The sequence below is a fragment of the Liolophura sinensis genome, chromosome 8 (genome assembly GCF_032854445.1).
Source record: "Liolophura sinensis isolate JHLJ2023 chromosome 8, CUHK_Ljap_v2, whole genome shotgun sequence".
Lineage (NCBI taxonomy): Eukaryota > Metazoa > Mollusca > Polyplacophora > Chitonida > Chitonidae > Liolophura > Liolophura sinensis.
In genome coordinates, this window is record NC_088302.1 from 14676334 (window position 1) to 14677261 (window position 928).

General features: G+C 45.6%; 1 protein-coding gene across 1 annotated transcript; it reads right to left on the reverse strand.

Moving 5' to 3' along the window:
• Positions 1-334: 334 nt before the first annotated feature.
• On the reverse strand, positions 335-706 carry LOC135473225 (uncharacterized protein K02A2.6-like). The gene has a single exon (XM_064753070.1). The coding sequence runs from the start codon at positions 704-706 to the stop codon at positions 335-337; it is 372 nt and encodes a 123-aa protein (XP_064609140.1).
• Positions 707-928: the final 222 nt, after the last annotated feature.

Genomic DNA, 928 nt, shown 5'->3' on the forward strand with positions numbered 1-928 from the left:
CCACCAGCAGATGTGGAGACAATATATGATCGTGGTATCTCGGCTACTTTTCTAACTATCGCTGGTTTCCATTTCCCATTGAGTTGTTGCATGTACACATCCTCTCCTTCCTTTAATGGTTTTTCAGATTGGGTGTTACGGTTGTAGTATTTCTCACTGTTCATCCGTTTCTGTGAAAGTCGCCTTTGTACATCTTTTACGCTTTGTACAGATGGACGGAGCCGTTTTTGTTGGACTGGGAGGTTGTCTCGAAGACGACGCCTCATTAGGAGTTGAGCTGGTGTAGCGGTTCCATCAGTGGGTGTTTCTGTAGACTAAAAGTCCCATGTACGGGTCAGTACCACAAGGTCTGGGCTTTCTTCATGATCCGTTTTGCTATACCGACATACTTTCCAGCAAGTCCGTTAGACCGATGATGATAGGGGCTGTTCATGGTGTGCTTGAAACCCCATTCTGCAGCGAATCTTTCGAATTCTGCCGACGTGCATTGGCTTCCATTGTCAGATATCAGTTCTTCACATATGCCGTGCCGGGCAAAGATTGATTTCATGTGATTGATGACACTGTTGGCGGTGATATTACGTAACAGGCTGATCTCAGAATAGTGACTATAATAATCAGCCACAATGAGATAGTTACGGTTGTGCCACTCAAACAGGTCTGTGGCTAACAATTTCCATGGCCCATTTGGTATCGGCGGTGACATCATCAGTTCCTTCGGTAGGGAGGATCTGTGTCCAAGACATATGCTACATCTCTTCACATAGCCCTCAATTTGTGAACACATGTGCGGCCAGTAGAGAAATTCTCTAGCACGTCGTTTGCAAAGTTCCAAGCCGAAATGTCCTGCATGTATCCGTTGCAGCATGTCGACATGTGATGATGCTGGAATCCCAGTTTTGTCACTTTTGAACACTATGCCATTCAA